The 19,754-nt window shown below is 40.9% G+C and overlaps 1 protein-coding gene across 3 annotated transcripts in view; it reads left to right on the top strand.

Moving 5' to 3' along the window:
* The window catches only part of clcc1 (chloride channel CLIC-like 1), a 38,034-nt gene that overhangs the window by 16,167 nt on the left and 2,113 nt on the right, over positions 1–19,754 (top strand). For 2 of the 3 annotated variants that reach the window (XM_080195828.1, XM_080195829.1), the window contains exons 5-10: positions 2,821–3,039; positions 5,473–5,610; positions 9,766–9,865; positions 11,832–11,929; positions 12,008–12,154; positions 12,537–13,310. In XM_080195828.1, the coding sequence (XP_080051954.1) occupies positions 2,821–3,039; positions 5,473–5,610; positions 9,766–9,865; positions 11,832–11,929; positions 12,008–12,154; positions 12,537–13,310 (1,476 nt within the window). Of the gene's footprint in view, positions 1–2,820; positions 3,040–5,472; positions 5,611–9,765; positions 9,866–11,831; positions 11,930–12,007; positions 12,155–12,536; positions 13,311–19,127; positions 19,208–19,754 lie in introns of all 3 variants that reach the window. The other variant, XR_013887868.1, reaches the window with a different exon arrangement.

The raw sequence follows: 19,754 nt of genomic DNA, 5'->3' as shown, positions 1-19,754 counted from the left end.
CTGTACTTGTTCCTGCGCTCCCTTCTTGTTATCAACCAGACTTCCTCTTTTTTTATGCTGCCATTTTATCTCTTTTGAAATTTAACTGCCAAAAATTATTTACAGTAGAATTTTGGAATTAGAATGGTGATTTCAGTGTGTTGCATCTTAAATACACAGATTAAGGGGAGGTGGTAGTGTAGTGGTATTGTCACTGGACTAGAGCCCCATGGTTATGAAACAAAAACAGAAAATGCTGGAAAATTTCAGGTCTGACAGCAGCTGTGGGTAGAGAATAAAGTCAACGTTTCGTCAGGGCTGCTCAGACAAAGGATCATCTAGACTCCAAATGTTTGCCCTATTGTCTCCCCACAGATGCTGTCAGACCTGCTGAGATTTTCCAGCATTTTCATTTTTGTTTCAGATTCCAGCATCCGTAGTATTTTGCTTTCATCCCAGGACATTGCTCTGGGGATCCCGGTCCAAATCCTACCATAGCGGATGGGAAAATTGGATTCAATAAAAATCTGGAATTGGGAGGTCTGATGATGATCTTCAATAAATGTCCGGCAGGGAAGGAAATCCTTACCTGGTCTGGCCTACGCGAGAGTCCAGCCCACACAAAGATGTGGTTGACTATTAAATGGCCTCTGAAATGACCTAGCTAGCCACTCAGTTCAAGGGTAAATAAGAACATAAGAACATAAGAAATAGGAGCAGGAGTAGGCCATCCAGCCCTTCGAGCCTGCCCCGCCATTCAATAAGATCATGGCTGATCTGTCGTGGCTCAGTTCCACTTTCCCGCCCTCTCCCCATACCCCTTAATCCCCTCTCCTATCAAAAACCCATCAACCCGTGTCTTAAAAATATTTAGCGAGGCAGCCTCCACCACTTCAATGGGCAGAGAATTCCAGAGATTCACCACCCTTTGAGTGAAGAAGTTCCTCCTCAACTCCGTTCTAAACCGCCCCCCTTTTATCTTGAGGCTGTGCCCCCTAGTCCTATTGTCTTTTTTGAGCGGGAAGAGTCTTTCCACCTCTATCCTATCCATCCCATTCATCATCTTATACGTCTCAATGAGATCTCCTCTCATTCTTCTAAACTCTAACGAGTACAAGCCCAGTTTATTCAGCCTCTCCTCATAGCTCAACCCCCTCAACTCCGGTATCAGCCTAGTAAACCTCCTCTGCACTCCCTCCAAGGCCAAAATATCTTTGCATGCTGTAAACATCAAATCTCTCAGTTTAGCTCATGCACATCCAAGGTTTCTACCTTTGTGGACTGTGTTAGTTCACACTGAGGATTCATGTGATTTTTAAGTTCATACTAATGTTAGCTTGTGCACTTATAAAATTGATGATTTTAATGGATTTTGATATTCAAATGTAGGATTTATCCATCAAATAGAAAATAATTCACAAAGGGCAAGCTAGGGAATAAAAAATCCAGAACCGTGAGATGCCATATATTGGATTATCAGGGATCTTGGTTCACCTATCATAGTCTACAGTTTAGACCTGCATGGTCCAGAAAATCCATACAATACATACATATTCGTGTCACAATACCTGACCTTTGCAAATGTATACTGGAAATTGAACTGCTTTGTTAAAACTAAAATTCAGCATTAAAAACTCAAAATTCAAGCCTTATTTTTGAAGTAGTTGGCTCATGACTTACCATCTTTATCAACAGTGAATGGTACATCAGGAGTGACAATTTCATAACTACAGATTTGGCTGAATTGAGGTGAACAGTCTGCATCAATAGCCTCCACTTTCAAGATGCTGTCATACTTCTTTCCTTCAATGATTGTGGCCTTGTAGGACTTCTCTTTGAAAACTGGGGAGTACTCATTTATGTCATTCACCTGGATGCGAACATTGGCCTTATGGGACTTCTTCATATTTCCCCCATCTGGACCCTCTCCACAATCATATGCCCACATCCCATGAATGAATGAAAAAAATTGTTGGATTTAGTAATGGGTTATATTAATACCAAAAACTAGCAGGCATTTTCACATCATTACTTCAATCGAGATCTTTCATCTGCAGGATTTTGATTTGAGTAATAGGTATAGATCGCAGGTAGAGGATCCAACAATTACATACCTTATTTTCTGTAATAGAGTAATGAGCAATAGCTTGGACAATGATCATTAATGGTACAGATCAAAAGGAGCAGAGACCCCATGTTTCCAGGGAGTGTGGGGAAATTCTCAAGGACACCTTCAAAAAGGAATGGTAACAGATAGCTAGAGAGATTAACTCCTAGAGTCTAGAACCATGAACCTGACAAAAAAATCTCAAGGCCTCAAACTGTGGCCAAGGTCTGTGAATGCATCTACGCATGATGACATTAGCCACCACAAAAGCCTCTTACAATGCCCCATATGCTCGTCAATCATCCAACAGCATGTCCTGGCATTCTGTACTTGGTTCTCTCACAGCTACCAGTGCTGCTAGCTGTTTACCACCATCATCCATCCTCCACCTACTTAGCGATGGCTGGATAACATCCAAATATGGTGCTGCATGATCATTGACATTGTTCAGAATACATCTTTAGGTATGGGTCTCTCAACAACCACCGTCAGTGTTGTTCTTTGATGGATCACTTGTGAGTATTCTTACTCTGGATTAATTCCTGATGATTCTGTCTCTAAATAGTTCTCGATGACCCCTCAGCTGTTTTGAAGTCAAGGATAATGAAAATACCAAAATATTTCAGTTTATATAAAAATGTATTGGACAGTTTTGTGTGCACGTTCTATTTTGAATGATTGTGCAGTAAAAAATCTTTGGAAGCCTTGCATTTTTTTTACTTTTTTCCCTCTAGCCTGATGATAATAATGAAGTTCATTATGATGCAGAGGTTTTAATTTCAAAGCAAGATGTAACTGAAATTAAGAAGTTTCTCAGTGACAAGACGTGGAAGGCTGGTGCTTTGGATGACGCACTTAGTAAACTTCTAATTAATTTTAAGTTTCATGATCATGAAGCTTGGAAATGGAGATTTGAGGACACATTCGGGGTGGATCCTTTAACAGTATTTTTGGTGAGTGACTGATTTTAGGTGTTTGTTCAAAATAATTGTGTGAATTTTGTCCAGTCTGAGGCTGTCAGAAATATCAGTTCAAGGCATTTAATGCTTCAATGACGTTAGTTGGCTTGTGAAATAGGACACTACTTTAAATTGTGGAAGTAAGTCTGGTATGAGTGTACGTATCAACAAGTCCTTGGTGGGCCTTTAATTATTCACAGTCCATTTTCACTCTTATCATAAAATTGGTGTGGATTTTCAAAAGCATATGGATCGAAATTATTTCACCCATGGTTTAGATGGTAGCACTCTAGCTTCTGAGTCAAAGATGGTAGTTCAAATTCCACTCGAATTTGGACACAGAACTAGCTGACACCTTAGTGCAATACAGGGGGAGCACAGCACTGTTGGTCGTGCCAACTTTCCGAAGAGACAATAAAGTTGCACAGTGGTTAGCACTGCTGCCTCACAGCTCCAGGGACCTGGGTTAATTCCGGCCTTGGGTGACTTAACTGTGTGGAGTTTGTACATTCTCCCTGTGTCTCCTTGAGTTTCCTGCAGGTGCTACGGTTCCCTCCTACAGTCCAGAGATGTGCGTGATAGGTTGATTGGCCATGCTAAATTGCCCCCTAGTGTCAGGAGGATTAGGAGAGTAAATACATAAGGTTAGGGGGATAGGGCCTGGGTGGGATTGTTGTCGGTGCAGACAAGATGGGCTGACTAGCTTCCTCCTGTACTGTAGGAATTCTATTCTGTGATAAACTGTCGGGTGGGTGTAAAAAATCATATTGCTTTCCTTTGAAGAGACATTCGGTGTCATGGTCAAGGTTTAGCTCTTAACCAACATTACTAAAACGGGTCGTCTGGTCATTTATTACCTTGAGATAATGTTTTTTTTCCTTGTTTGTTAGATGGACTGATCAGGTTTTGGTGAAGATGTGATTTGATCCTAAATTTTAAAAAGGGAAATGGAGCATATTAACTTTTTAAGAATATTGTGGATTGTCACTGTCATGGTGCAATTGTCACAGCTGTCAAAATGTGTGCATAGTATTCAGAGCTGGTTGTTGGATATGGATTGACCTGAAGCAACTTCAGTGAGATGGTAGCTTTTAATAAGAATTTTTTCTTTTTCAGCTTTATAGTTACATATCACCAACCCGAATGGAAAAAACCTCAAGAAAGAGTAGCATAATTGTAACAGTGTTGAGTTAACAACAGTGTGATGAAAGTATGTGCTCCACAGAGTGCTCTTGTTACTTGTATTTTTACTGTTTCTGTGAGTTTGGTTTGGGTAATTTTCTGCTATGCTTCCCTACAACAGTAATTACTCTTCAGAATAACTTAATTAGCTGCAAGTCACTTTGGAATGTCTTGAAGAAGGTGCTATAAAAAAAATTAAGTCTGTCTCAGTTCAATGTCAGTAAGAAGTCTCATAACACCAGGTTAAGGTTCAACAGGTTTATTTGGCAGCACTATCTTTTGGAGCTTCAAGCTGCTTCTTCAGGTGAGTGAGGACTTGCTGAGGAGCTTGTTGCTCCGAAAGCTAGTGCTGCCAAATAAACCTGTTGGACTTTAACCTGGTGTTGTGAGACGACATGCTGTCCTTAGCCAGCATCTTCATATCTTAGTTTAATGCCTCATCTAAAAGTCAGCATTTCTGACAATACAGCACGTGATACTGTACTTGAAGTGTTAGATTAGATTGTGTGCTCAAATTCTCGAGTGGACTTTATATCTATGATCTGATTGAACCAAGCTGGACTATCAGCACACATTATAAATAACACAATCTAATGTATAATGATAGCAATAAAGTGTCTGATTAGTTTTAAAACATAATTCAGATCTTTGCACAGTGAAGATTACTTTACCAATATATTTGAGAACTTGCTTATAGTTCGATTTCACTCTGGTGCCCATCATTTTGGGTTTAATCACTACCTCCAAAGCAAAGGCCAGGGAAGTGTCCCAATCTAAGCACCAATTAAATATATGCGGCAATACTGTGTATATTTGAATATGTTGGACATTAGCGGGACAGTGGTTAGCACTGCTGCCCCTCAGAGCCAGGGACCCGGTTCAGTTACAGCCTTGGATGTCTGTCGTGTGGAGTTTGCACATTCTCCCTGTGTCTGTGTGGGCTTCCTCTGGGTGCTCTGGTTTCCTCAGAGATGTGAGGTTAGGTGGATTGGCCATGCTAAATTGTCCCTTAATATTCAAAGAAATGTTAATTAGGTGGATTAGGCAGAGTAAATGTGTGGATTTACAGGGATGGATTGGGGTAGGATATGAGCCTGTGGCATGTCCTTTTGGAGAGTCTGAAGATTCGATGGGCCCAACAGCCTCCTTCTGCAATGTAGGAATTCTATGATTAATCGGGGTTATGGGCTTTGATTGCGAGTGATCTGATTTTTTTTTGACTTACCCTTTTCCTTTTTTTTCCAGTTGTTGGCCATCCTAACTTGTATTGTTCTAATTTTTCGGATTGTATGTACAGTCGCCCCACCATTTGCACGGCCCTATCGCTTCTTCTTGTTGTGCTTTCTGATTAGTTTTGTTTGGAACTGGATGTTTTTATACAAGGTACAGAAGTTTATGAATTAGTTTACAGTTTATATGTTTTGCTTGAATTCTGGGTCTTGTCAAATAATTATGAATTGTGTATGGATTAGTAATCTTAAATGCAAAGATAAATTTGCCATTTTCCACACTTTGGTTGACTATATTCTCCTTTGTTCTGATATACTGTAATTGATTAATGCTAAAAGATCTTTTGAATGTTAAATTTTCATATTTGTTTATTTGATAGAAATGTAACATTGTCATTAATTCATATGGTTAATGCTTCAATTTTAAGCCGAAGTTTGACTTGTGAGCCTCTTTTTTTAATATGTTGGAAATTGGTATTTTTTTTACTTTATGCTCCACTGACCATTGACCGAAAGGATAATCTGCTTCCAGGTCTTTGTCTGTGTCACTTTGGATCTGGTCACAGAGTCCAGAGACTTACTGCCACTTATTTACTAAGCCAGACTATTTGTTCACCCTTCAAACCTAAATTGATCAAGTCCAGGTGGGATGAAAATTTATTTTCCTTGCTAGCTGCAAGAGTGGATTTGACAGTTTTAAACCCAGTTGCTGGTGTATATAGGCATCACAAAATGGCTGGATTAATGGAATGATTTGATTGACGTGCAAGAAAAGAAAAGATCACACCTTTTGTTTCTGAGGCTATTGTTAAAGTATATTCTGGGATAAATTAAAAGCACTTTATACCACACATAATTAACATGGGGAAACTTGATTATTGCACTGGATGGAGTAGTGGGAAAAACATAGAACATTACAGCGCAGTACAGGCCCTTCGGCCCTCGATGTTGCACCGACCAGTGGAACCAATCTAATGACCCTCTAACCTAAACTATTCCAATGTTATCCATACGCTTATCCATCGACCATTTGAACGCCCTTAAAGTTGGCGAGTCCACAACTACTGCAGGCAGGGCATTCCACGACCTTACTACCCTCTGAGTAAAGAACCTACCTCTGACATCCGTCCTATAACTACCACCCCTTAATTTAAAGCTATGTCCCCTCGTGTTAGCCATCACCATCTGAGGTAAAAGGCTCTCACTGTCCACCCTATCCAATCCTCTGATCATGTATGCCTCAATTAGGTCACCTCGTAACCTTCTTCTCTCTAATGAAAACAACCTCAAGTCCCTCAGCCTTTCCTCATAAGACCTTCCCACCATACCAGGCAACATCCTGGTAAACCTCCTCTGCACCTTTTCCAATGCCTCCACATCTTTCTTATAATGCGGCAACCTGAACTGTACGCAATACTCCAAATGCGGCCGCACCAGAGTTTTGTACAGTTGTAACATGACCTCACGGCTCCGAAATTCAATCCCTCTACCAATAAAAGCTAACACACCGTACGCCTTCTTAACAACCTTATCAACCTGGGTGCCAACTTTCAGGGAGCTACGCACATGTACCCCGAGATCTCTCTGCTCATCAACACTACTAAGAGTGCTTCCATTATCCTTATATTCTGTACTCCTGTTACTCTTACCAAAGTGAATCACCTCACACTTTTCTGTATTAAACTCCATTTGCCACCTCTCGGCCCAGCTCTGCAGCTTATCTATGTCCCTCTACAAACTGTAACATCCATCCTCACTGTCTACAACTCCTCCAACTTTAGTGTCGTCAGCAAATTTACTAATCCATCCTTCTACACCCTCATCTAGGTCATTTATAAAAATGACAAACAGCAGTGGCCCCAAAACAGATCCTTGAGGAACACCACTTGTAACTGCACTCCAGGTTGAATATTTCCCATTAACCACCACCCTCTGTCTTCTGTCAGCTAGCCAATTCCTGATTCAAACTGCTAAATCACCCTCAATCCCATGCGTCTGCATTTTCTGCAGTAGCCTACCATGGGGAACCTTATCACACGCTTTGCTAAAATCCATATACACCACGTCAACTTCCTTACCCTTATCCACCTCTTTGGTCGCCTTTTCAAAACACTTGATAAGGTTTGTGAGGCACGATCTACCCTTCACAAAACCGTGTTGACTATCCCTAATCAATTTATTTCTCTCTAGATGATTATAAATCCTATCCCTTATAATTCTTTCCAAAACTTTGCCCACGACAGAAGTAAGGTTCACCGGTCTATAATTCCCAGGATGGTCTCTACTCCCCTTCTTGAACAAGGGGACAACATTTGCTATCCACTATCAACCTCCCTGACAGGAGCCCATTATCAACCTCCCTGACAGATAACAAGAGTTTCTACAAGTATTTAACATATAGAGTTTGGAAGTTAACAATGTAAAAACAGGAAATAGCAGAAATGTTGAACAGGTATTTTGCATCTGCCCTCACTGTAGAGGGAAGGAGGCACGTAAAACAATTGCTCTCACCAGGGAAAGGGTACTAGGAAAACAATTAGATCTGAAGGCTGACAAGGCCCCAAGATCAGATGGGCTCCCTCTTAGCATTGTAAAAGAAGTGGCTGAAGAGATGGGCGAGGCATTGGTTAAGATTTTCTGAAATGCTTTAAATTCTGGAAGGGTCCCAGTGGAGTGGAAAATGTCAAATATCACACCTTGATTTAAGAAAGAAGGGAGGCAGAAAGCAGAAAACTATAGGCCAGTTAGCCTGACATGAAATAGGAAAATTATGGCTAGAGTATTTTATTAAGGAGGTTATAACAGGGCACTTGGAAAATTATAATGGGATCAAATATAGTCAACATGATTTTGTGAAAGGGAAATTGTGTTTAATGAATTTGTTAGTGTCTTTGAGGAAGTAACTTGGAGTGGGGGTAAAGGGAAACTTGTAGCTGGGTTATACTTGGATTTCCAAAGTGCATTTGTTAAGATGCCAATCAAAGATTACTACACCAAGCAAAAGCTCACGGTGTTGGGGTGAGGGTGAGGGGAACATACTAACCTGGTTAAAGGATAGGTTAGCTAACAGGAAGCAGAGAGATGGGATAAATGTGTCTTTTCAGGTTGACAAACTAACTAATGAGTGTTATGGGGATCAGTGCTGGGGCCTCAACTATTACAATTCTATATCAGTTACTTCAATGAAGGGACTGAATGTATGGTAACTAAATTTACAAGATAGGCAAATAAGTTATCAAGAGGAGGTAAAGAGTCTGCAAAAGATATAGATAGATAGATAGATAGAGTGGACAAAAAAGTACTTTGGCAGATGGAATATAATGTTAGGAACATGTGAACTTGTCCATTTTGTCAGGAAGAATAGAAAAGCAGTATACTATTGAAATAGAGATTGCAGAACTTGGTAGTATTAGGAAGGCAAATGGAATGTTGCCATTTATTTCATGGGGAATGAAATATAAAAATCAGGAAATTTTAATGCAGCTGCACGGAGCCTTGATGAGACCACACTTGGATTACTTTGAGTTTTCTTATTTGAAAAAGGATATAATTGTGTTAGAAGCATTTCAGAGAAGGTCCAGGAGGCTCATCCCTGGCTAATCTTTTGAAGAAAGGTTACACCTATTTCGATTGGAGTGATCTCATTGATAGGTGTAAGATCCTCAGGGGACTTGATGGGGTGGATAGTGGGAGAATGTTCCCTCTTGTTGGGGACACAGTATAAGAATAAGGTCTCCCTTTTACTGGATGTGAGCAGAATATTTTTTCCCAATGGATCATTAGTCCATAGAATTCTCATCCCAAGAAGGCACTGGAGGTTGGATCATTGAACTCTTTCAAGACAGTTTTTGCTAAGCAACGGTTATAGGGGACAGACAGAAAAGTGGAGTTGAGATCATTGCTAGATCAGCCACGATCTTATTGAATGACAGAACAGGTTGGAAGGACTAAATGGACTACTCCTCCAAAGTCCTATGTTCTCAATACCATAAATACAAGTGAAACATGCATTCAAAATATCTGATTTTGATTTTAACTACCCTTCACCAACCCTAGTTGTCGTGTCCATGTGGGCACAACAATTCCCAAAAAAAGAAAAAATCTTGTAATATGAATCACTATTCTGTATGTTTTCCACAAGAGGCAGTTTGATATATTTTTCAGATTTTTTTTACACTAGGCTATGTTGCACTTTTATGTATAACAACTTGTTACTTGCTTCAACTTCACTGAGTTTCAGGGTTTCCGAAAACCCTGACAATTTCGATAATGCGAATCTTCAATTTGCAAAACATAATTTTTTTCACAGACCGCTTTCGCAAAGCGACAGGCTAATTTTGCCAAATTACAACTTGATAAACCTATGTGTACAGGGGTACAAAATATGGACTGGAAGGGCAGTCTGGCTGGTGAGTAAGCTTTATTGAGAAAGTTTAATATTTGAATGAAATCAAACAATCTCTCTTGCCAATTATTGGTGCTGTAAAATAGACTTAGTAGTGACCATTATATCATAGAATCCCTCCAGTACAGAAGGAAATCCTTTGGCCCATTGATTCTGCACCAACTCAGCATCTTACTCGGGGGTCACCCCTACCCTATCCTCATGACCTCACGCATCCCACTAATCCCTCTAACCTATACATCTTGGGACACTAAAGGACAATTTGGCATGACCAATCCACTTAACCTGCACATCTTTGGAGCAAGGGAGGAAGCCAAAGCATCTGGAGGAAGCCCACGCAGACATGGGGAGAATGTGCAAACTCCACACAGTCACCCAAGGATGGAATCAAACCTGGGCCCCTGATGCTGTGAGGTAGCAGTGCTAACCACTGTGCCACCATGTCGCCCATTTGGCAATAGCAAGAATTTGCTATCAAACAGGAGCAGCTGCAACACCAAAAAAGTACTTTGTTTTAGTTATATTCTTTTGCATCACAGGATATTAGAATTGTCAATACTGGTGCTTATTTAGTTATGGTTTGTATTAGTATCTGTCTGATTTATTTAAAGTTTTGTAGAAAACTAATTTGACTGATCAAAACCCTAGGACTAATTCAGCAAAGCTAGAAATGGTGGTACTAAGTCATAAGATAACAGTAATATCAGCTCCAGCTGAGAGCTTGTGTCAAATGCAACTGCATGATCTTTTGCACTCAGGCCAATTTTGGCCAAATTGCACTGAAAATAAACAGCAGAAGCATTGAGGCATTATGTCTAATTTTATGTTTAATGCATAATTATAGTAATACTCAAAGTAATGATTTCAGTCCACTCCACATCACTCAGACAACTGGATTAGTAGAGAGATCTAATGATTCACTAACTAGTATGATGTGCACTAAAAGAAATGAGATAAAATATTGTCATAATTGCTATTTACAAATATGGGAGATACGCCAAGAACTTAGACTTTTTGTCTTTCAAGGGACAATGTTCATGGGCTGTTTAAGCTAATTGGAGAGGACTAGTCAAGAAAGGCCACAGACTTTTTGAAATAACATCACCCATGTTATTTCCAACAAACTCTCCATTACTTCATTGAGTTAGTTGAACACAATTAATACTGGCTTTCACTTATTAACCCATACTTTTGCAAGTGCTAAATCCTCTACACTGATGTTACGCTGCCTGTCACTTGGAGAGGATTTATCCCTCTCCATTTTGAAGAGGAGTGTAACATAAACCTCCCCTTATCTAAACCCATCACCCATTTATTGTTTGGTTATATTAATGACCTAGATTCAGGTGCAGAGGGCATAATTTCAAAATTTATTGATGATCAAAACTTGAGCGTAGTAAACAATGAACAATGATAAAGTTATAACTGACTTCAGAATCATAGATCTGTCAGTGGAAGGGGCAGCCACGTAGCAGATTAAATTTTACACAGAGTAGTGGCAGAGATGTATATATAGACATAAGTAGAAGTGAATATCTATCTCTTTTTCCTAACAGCAAGTGAGATGTTATTTGACTCTTTTTGCGATTGTTTTAAAATTTTTACAGTACAGTATTGTTAAATATGCTTCCAAAACTCCTGTCAAAACAGTGATCCTTTGGTTATCATTTTCATCTAGCTCCAATATGAAAAAGTCTTATAGCAGTGCATAGAATAAGTAATTTTGCATGGCCTGGCTAGCTACAGATTTTCTGACTACTCCCAAATGTCTGATTTTTGACATTAAAGAAAATGGCGTCTGCAGTTAGAACCATAACAGCATTGGTTAACAAAACATACCATGAGGTGCAAAGTAATGTTGACTGTCTATATTTTGAGAGAATTTTCTAAGTGTTATGCATGACTAATTTTGAAGAACGTGGCAGAATGACTTTGCAAGTCCTTTAACACTCGGATTCTTCTCCAAACAGAGTGGTTCAGACGAACATGGACATTAGAGAATGACCCTTGTGAAACATATTATGAAGCTCTCTTGGTGGATCCAATTTTGGAGGTCCCTCCAACCAAGGTAACAATGAATAATTTTGTCAGAAATGTATTAACTTCATTTGAAACACCCAGTGATATAATTTGCTTTCTCTTTAAGGCTCTGATGCTTACTATAACAACACTGATCACTGAACCTTTGAAACATATTGGGCAACCCATCAGTCAATTTTTCCGTGATCTCCTTAAAGACCTACCGTGGATGTGGCAGTTTCCTGTGACCCTGACAGTAATATTGGCTGTAGTTGTAAGTCTGGACTTTAGTCTTCAAATTGAAAACATTTGTTTAAAATGATATTTTTATGCAGTAAAGGTTCATTAATTAATGACATCCTGTTAATGCATGTTACAATGGAGTTCCAACAGACAGTGGCACAGAGTACAGGAATGTGTGTCATTCAACATCTATGACTGCATATTCTGTTCTTTTTCTTCATTTATCCTGGATAAATAAATGAACAAAAATACTTGCTGTAGCCTGAATAAATTAGAGTGGCAGACTTTGCAAGTTATTTTAAGTGGCATTATTCCTGAAGCACTTCAGCTTTTTTTATCTTAGGGATAGAATTTGCTGTTCAGAGATTCTGAGAAATTACGATGTTCACCATTTTTTGCTTTCTTTTTTGCAGGTATTCTGCTATTCCTGTGGTCATGCTATTGTTCGATATGGTCTATCTAGATCACTTCCAAATGTTGGTCCTCAAGCTCCAATTGCATATCATAATGTGCCACCATATAATCTACAAGGCCGTATTCGTGACCGTTATTACCAAAGAGGAGGATATGTGGATTACCAGGCGGGGGGAGATGCTAGCCACGTTCCTCACATCAGAAGAGATGAAGACCATGACACTGTCACTACTAGTCCCAGTAGACCAAGGGACATAAATCACCAAGGTGTGGAAGAAATAATGAGCCAGGAAAGGACTGGGACGCCCATTAATGAACTAGGTGGAAACCAGCTACGCAGAAGAAGATTACCAAACCAGCAAGATTGCCATTGTACCAAGTGCACTTCTAAGCAGCTGTCTTCAAATAACAGGGTCTTTGCAACCACCATACAACAGGCACCAGAGGAAGACATTGCACAAAGTGTTGTAGAAGATCTTCAAGTTCAAGAGATTATTGAACCGTATGAAAGGTGTAATTTTCAAAATAAGAAGGCAACTGATTTATTTGTTAGCAAATTAGATAATCAGTTAGATGAGGAAAGAAGAGCAAGTGGGGAGGATATGCAGAATAATGTTCTTGAGGAAATTCAGACTGCTGACAAGTCCCTTGATGCAGTTTCACAACTTCCACCAGGAGAAAATGTCACAAAGTTGGAAGTTACTGACACAAAGAATGTGCAGGAAAAGAAATTTGAAAACGAGGTCTCCTCCATAGAAAATGTGGGAGCGCAAGTAAGTTTTTCGAGAAACCTAGAAACTTTTATGACAGAAATTAAACCGTATTTTGTTAATGCTTAGTTATAAAATAATAATTAACAGGAGGATAGGATTGTAAATGTAGCATATTGCAAAAATTGGATATTTTACATTAGTCTTTTGGCAACCATTTTTTGAGGTGTATTTTATCAGTTTCTGAACTGTGATTAAAAACCAGGTACTTTGTAATTATTTTTAAATAGTCCTCTTGGGGAGAGGATAGAGGAAGAAGTATGGAAGATTTTTAAATCCATAGTGATGGTGGGGAGGAGGAACAGTTTGCTGCAGCCCACTTTATTGCTTTAGGGAGTGGGATGGAAATGGGCTTGGAGCTATGTACCAGCAGGGGGCAAGGAGTGAATGTAATGGTAGGTGGATGATTTTCTTGTTTAATGAGGAGAGGTGTATTGGTGGGGCCTAATTTCTTCATTATTGAAAGTATGAGGGCAGGAAATACTTTCTGTTCTCAGTGGAATGGGCACAGTGTTCAGTGGCAATTGTTCTCAACGTGGAGGTGTGTAGAGCGCCCCTCAGTAATGGGATTAGACAGGAAGGTGTGAAAATGTGGGCCACTGAATACTTGCTCAGGTTGAAAGATTGAAGGCAAAATAATTGATGCTCAAGGAAAGTTTCTGAGAGTTCAGTGAGGTAAGTCGCTGCCTTCAATTATCTTGTTGCCTTCATAGGTTTACTCTTAATCCCTTATATCTATTTGCTTGATAACAAGACCCAATAATGTAACTGTGGAACTCCCTTATGTTCTGCACAAGATCTATATAATCTGTCAGCTTCTCCAGATGTGTACCAATTTAGCACTAACACAGAAGCCTTCAGTTTTATTCACAGATGCTTTAATTTATAATAAATGATGTACAGAACAGAATATGATGAGAGACAATTAAATACAATCAGGATGACAAATTTGTGTCACTCTGAGCTCTGGTTAACATAAAAATGTAAATTATTCCTGATCAGGTCCTCACTTGGAACAGGTTGTGCCTGATGTTTTGGTGTCTGTCCCTATTTCTTTTCTCTTTTCCTTTCTGTGCCCGACAGAGGTCAATAGTAACAGCTTGAATTTGTATAGCAGAGGAACAACTAATTTGTCAGATTCTTAAATCGTGCAGAGCTTTGATAGAACAAGTAAAGAGAAGTTGTTTCCACTGATTGGAGGGTTGGTAACTAGAGAGTGCATATTTAAGGATAATTGGCAAAAAGACAAGAGCTGGGATAGTTTTTTTGCACAGTGAGTTATTATGAAATGGAATGCAGTGCCTGATAGACTGTTCAATTCAAAAGGATTTGCTCTATTCCACCTCAGCCCTCTTTGTTTTCATTCTATTTTATTTAATTTTTTTACTGTTCTCTACCTTTTAATTCTTTATTGTCTTTCTTAATTTTTCTTCCCTCCCTCCACTTCTTCCCCCCAGCTTCATCCCGCTTCCCTTACCATCTCCCCCCCTTTTTCCCTTTTTCTACATTCTACCTCTGTCCCACTTGCCCCCCCAGCCCACCCCAAAAACATCTTCATTTGTTACAGCTTCTCTGCCATTTGGCCATTCACACCCTTTATTCTGTCTGAGGACAGATATTAGTAATCTTTTCCCCTGGTTTATATAGCTGTGACTCATCTTTCATTCACACCCCCCCCCCCCCCCCCACAGTATAAATATCTCCCACTTTTTGTGCCTTTTAGCTTTGACAAAGGGTCATGTGGACTCAAAACGTCAGCTCTTTTATTTCCTTTCAGATGCTGCCAGACCTGCTGAGATTTTCCAGCATTTTCTCTTCTGGTTTCAGATTCCAGCATCTGCAGTAATTTGCTTTTATCAATTCAGAAGGACCTTGGATAAGTACTTGAAACAGGAAAAATTCAAGGTCCTGGGGAAAGAACAGCAGAGTAGCTGGGATAACTCTTTGAAAGAGTTCATAATGCATGTGTTTGTTCTGTTCAATTGACATGCATTGCAGGGTTGATGGAAAAGATTTTTTTCGCTCCTGCAGTGCAGGTAAGGTGAATTCAACAGCCTGAGTCATGTGCCACAGTAGTTTGCAGGAATCTCTTGAAGATGTGGACCTCCTGCAGGTTACTTGCTTGCAATCTCATTATCAGGTCAGTTTACTGTGTTGGTGGACCCTTGTAGACAGCACTTAAGAGTAAATGGAAGACCATAATGGTTGTCATACGATGTGACTTCCCACAGTTCCCATATCCATATGTGCTAAGGGGGAGGTGATGTCCTAGTGCTGTTAATCCAGAAACTCAGCTAATGTTCTGGGTTCGTTGTGGGTGGAGATTAGGAACAGCAAAGGGAGGAAGACGCTGGTGGGTGTCGTCTATAGGCCACCGAATAATGATCTGGAGGTGGGGCGGGCTGTTAATGCTCAAATAAGTGCGGCGTGCAGGAATGGGACGGCCGTAGTTATGGGGGATTTCAATCTGCATATTGATTGGTCGACCCATGTTGGACGCGGGGGGCTCGAGGAAGAGTTCTTGGAATGCTGCCGGGATAGTTTCCTCGAACAGTGTGTGTTGGAGCCGACGAGGGAGCGAGCTATCTTGGATCTGGTGCTATGTAATGAGGCGGGTAGAATTAGGGACCTTGTGGTGAAGGATCCTCTTGGGGAGAGCGATCATTGTATGGTGGAGTTTCTGGTGCAGATGGAGGAGGAGAAAGTGGGTTCCCGGACACGCGTCCTCTGTTTGAATAGAGGGGAGTACGGTAGGATGAGAGAAGAATTGGCGAATGTGGACTGGGGGAGCGCGTTGGAGGGAGGGTCTGTTGAGGAGCAGTGGAGGATCTTTAAGGAGATCTTTCTTGGTGCTCAGCGGAAGTTTATTCCGATGGTCAAAAAGGATAGCAGGAAGAGAGGTAATAAGCCGTGGATAACGAAGGAGGTGAAGGAAAGTGTTAAATTAAAAGCGGAGGAATTTAGAGTAGCTAAGAGTAGTGGGCGAGAAGAGGATTGGGAGAGGTTTAAATGTCAACAAAGATTGACAAAGAAGTTGATAAAGAAGGGTAGGAGAAACTATGAAGCTGGGCTAGCGCTTAATATAAAAAAGGATAGCAAGAGTTTTTATAAATATATAAAAAGGAAGAGGCTGGCTAGGGTGAATGTTGGTCCTTTAGAGGATGAGAAAGGGGACCTAGTGGTAGGGGATGAGGATATGGCTAAGGTATTGAATAACTTTTTTGTCTCTGTCTTCACGGAGGAGGACGTGAATAATTTGCCGGGTGTTAGCGATGGAAAGGTGGTAGGACTGGAGGGTCTTAATGACATTACTGTTACTAGAGAGGCGGTGCTCGACAGACTGGAGGGGCTGATTGTGGACAAGTCCCCAGGACCGGATGGAATGCATCCGAGGGTTCTGAAAGAAATGGCGGAGGTGATAGTGGATGCCTTGGTGGTTATTTTCCAGACGTCGCTGGATTCCGGGGAAGTGCCGGATGATTGGAAAACGGCTAATGTTACGCCGTTGTTTAAGAAGGGTGCCAGGCAAAAGGCGGGGAATTATAGGCCGGTTAGTTTAACGTCTGTGGTAGGTAAAATGTTAGAATCTGTCATTAAGGAGGAAATTGCGAGGCATCTTGAAGGGAATTGCTTGATAGAGCAGACGCAGCACGGTTTCATTAAAGGGAAGTCGTGTCTGACAAATTTACTGGAGTTCTATGAGGATGTGTCTAGGGCAGTGGATAGAGGAGAGCCGGTGGATGTGGTCTTTCTAGATTTTCAGAAGGCGTTTGACAAAGTACCTCACAAGAGGTTATTGCAGAAGCTCGAGGGACATGGAGTTGGGGGTAGGGTGTTAGCGTGGATAGAGGATTGGCTGTCAAATAGGAGGCAGAGAGTGGGGGTCAACGGGTGCTATTCGGATTGGCGGATGGTGACTAGTGGAGTGCCCCAGGGGTCGGTGCTGGGGCCTCAGCTTTTTACCATTTATATAGATGATGTGGAGGAGGGAACCGAGTGTAGGGTGTCGAAATTTGCTGATGACACCAAGATTGGTGGAACGGCAAATTGTGCGGAGGGTGTGGAGAGTCTGCAGAAGGATCTAGATAGGCTGGGCGAATGGGCCAGGAAATGGCAAATGGAATTTAATGTTGGCAAGTGTGAGGAGGTCCACTTTGGTAGGAATAATGGTAGGAAGGACTATTACTTACGGGGCGAAAAACTGCAGCAGGCGACGGTGCAGAGGGACCTCGGGGTCCTTGTGCATGAGTCGCAAAAACCCAGCTTGCAGGTGCAGCAGGTGGTCAGGAAGGCAAATGGGATGCTGGCCTTCATAGCGAGGGGGATTGAATATAAAAGTAGGGAGGTCTTGCTGCAGCTGTATAGGGCATTGGTGAGGCCGCAGCTGGAGTACTGTGTGCATTTTTGGGCGCCGCACCTGCGCAAAGATATTTTGGCCTTGGAGGGAGTGCAGAGGAGGTTTACTAGGCTGATACTGGAGTTGAGGGGGTTGAGCTATGAGGAGAGGCTGAATAAACTAGGCTTGTACTCGTTAGAGTTTAGAAGAATGAGGGGAGATCTCATTGAGACGTATAAGATGATGAATGCGATGGATAGGATAGAGGTGGAGAGACTCTTCCCGCTCAAAAAAGACAGTAGGACTAGGGGGCACAGCCTCAAGATAAAAGGGGGGCGGTTTAGAACGGAGTTGAGGAGGAACTTCTTCACTCAAAGGGTGGTGAATCTCTGGAATTCTCTGCCCGTTGAAGTGGTGGAGGCTGCCTCGCTAAATATTTTTAAGACGCGGGTTGATGGGTTTTTGATAAGAGAGGGGATTAAGGGTTATGGGGAGAAAGCGGGAAAGTGGAACTGAGCAGCGACAGATCAGCCATGATCTTATTGAATGGCGGGGCAGGCTCGAAGGGCTGGATGGCCTACTCCTGCTCCTATTTCTTATGTTCTTATGAATCCAGCCACAGCAAATGGTGGAATTTGAATTCAGTAATATTAAATCTGAAATTAAGAAACTACTGATAACCATGAAACCATTGTCGATTGTCAGATAACCCCATCTGGTTCACTAATGACCTTTAGGGACGGAAATCTGCTGTCCTTACCTTATCTGACCTACATGTGACTCCAGAGCAACAGCAATGTGGTTGACTCTCAACTGCCTTCTAAGGGCAACTAGAGATGAGCAATAAATGCTGGCCAGCTAGCGGCACACAAGTCGCACAAATTAATTTTTTAAAAATAGAGTTGGTCTTAAGTTGATTAGCCACAATCTGGTTTATTGTTTGAAGACATTAATCCTGAAAAGGGAGGGGGGCGCAATTGTGACAGTCATTATCTTTGTTTCAGTTCAGGCATGTCTTTTTGGATGGCCTTCGCATATGAGTAGTTGATGCAGTCTGGATTGTATTGCTTTGTCTTTGTGAGACAGAGTGGTAGTTTGTGAATTCACAGATCAGATCAGGTGATATTCGGTGGCCATCTTTTGCAGCACGTATCTGTTTAAAATAGTCAATTTCAAAAGATTCCATATGGAGTTAAGTTCCCATTTCAAAAGTTAGGAATATGACATGTTAATACTGAGCGTAACTCGGATGTCAATGAATCATAGAACCCTACAGTGCAGAAAGAGGCCCTTTGGCCATCGAGTCTGCACCGACCACAATCGCATCTAGGCCCTACCCCCATATCCCCACAGCAAAAGTGTCAAATAAATGCTAAATATTTTAGTGCATGTTGATGTTGATAGGAGTGAAAGTTTTATGGGTGTTTAGGGAATTTTAAAAACGTACCCAGGAATAATGCAATAAGTTACTGATTATTTATCAGGTAAGACTCCGTGTTATCAGACTATAGATAAAAAGGATGGAAGGAAAGAAGAAATTGCCACTGCATCTTGGAAAGGAGAGGTGAGGTACATGTAAATTTTAAACCAACTCTCTCATTACGTTTTGGTTGACGTTGTCATGTATATAGAATCTGATCCAGAAATAAGCTATTTCAATTTGGAAATTACTTTAGTGATATAAAGTTCAGAAGGTTAATACTTCTATAAAGACAAGAGGAGATTACAGTGAATTTATTTTCAGTGATTATAGCCTTATGTCATTATGTCAATTGTATTGTAAAGTTAATGTCCATTTGTTGGTTTTTCTGGTTTTGAGCACGAGAATGCTAGTTTTAGAAGTAGTTTGGAATCCGTTGAAAGGAAGGGTAAAAATCAGATAAAAAGCCCCAGGCCAATTGGGTCAAGCTGGTGCATATTTGACCCTTTTTCATCATAGAGTACCTACCTAATCTAGCAGTGATCTCCATTGCAGCCAGTCTCTCCTGAAAGTATAGAAATGTTTAACGCGTGTGCTGGAAACCTATTCTACAGGTCTGACAGTTTTTTATTGTTCAGCTGAAGTTTAATTGTAGATCAGAATTTACTGAAAGCTAGAATCTGTGGTGTTT

This window comes from Carcharhinus amblyrhynchos, chromosome 9, assembly GCF_965287045.1.
Source record: "Carcharhinus amblyrhynchos chromosome 9, sCarAmb.v2.hapA, whole genome shotgun sequence".
Lineage (NCBI taxonomy): Eukaryota > Metazoa > Chordata > Chondrichthyes > Carcharhiniformes > Carcharhinidae > Carcharhinus > Carcharhinus amblyrhynchos.
Note: the sequence above shows the minus strand (reverse complement) of the source record. Positions and strands in the feature narration are given on the sequence as shown.